This window comes from Myotis davidii, unplaced genomic scaffold (genome assembly GCF_000327345.1).
Source record: "Myotis davidii unplaced genomic scaffold, ASM32734v1 scaffold3343, whole genome shotgun sequence".
NCBI lineage: Eukaryota > Metazoa > Chordata > Mammalia > Chiroptera > Vespertilionidae > Myotis > Myotis davidii.
The window spans coordinates 1-216 of record NW_006294587.1 but is presented as its reverse complement, the minus strand read 5'-3'; the positions used below and the strand labels follow the sequence as shown (position 1 = coordinate 216).

General features: G+C 37.5%; 1 protein-coding gene across 1 annotated transcript in view; it reads left to right on the top strand.

Annotated features, from left to right (window-relative positions):
- LOC102766748 (zinc finger BED domain-containing protein 5-like) overlaps positions 1-209 on the top strand; it is a gene marked incomplete at its 3' end in the record, with an annotated part of 2198 nt that extends 1989 nt beyond the window's left edge. Inside the window, 2 exon segments of the mRNA XM_015567193.1 lie at positions 1-106; positions 109-209. The exon segment at positions 1-106 is cut by the window's left edge and continues 43 nt beyond it. Of these exon segments, the coding sequence (XP_015422679.1) occupies positions 1-106; positions 109-209 (207 nt within the window).
- Positions 210-216: the final 7 nt, after the last annotated feature.

Below are 216 nucleotides of genomic sequence, written 5' to 3'. Positions count from 1 at the left end.
AACGAGTTGGATGCTCTGAACAATGCTCTGCTATTTCACACTGAAGTGAAATGGTTGCCAAGAGGAAAAATTTTAAAACGTGTTTTTGAGCTTCGTGATGAACTCAAAACGTTTTTAATCAGAAAGCAATACCGCAGTTCAAAGCACTTTTCAGCGATAAAAGTGAACTGCAGAAAATAGATTACTGGGTTGACATCTTTGCCATCTTGAATGAGT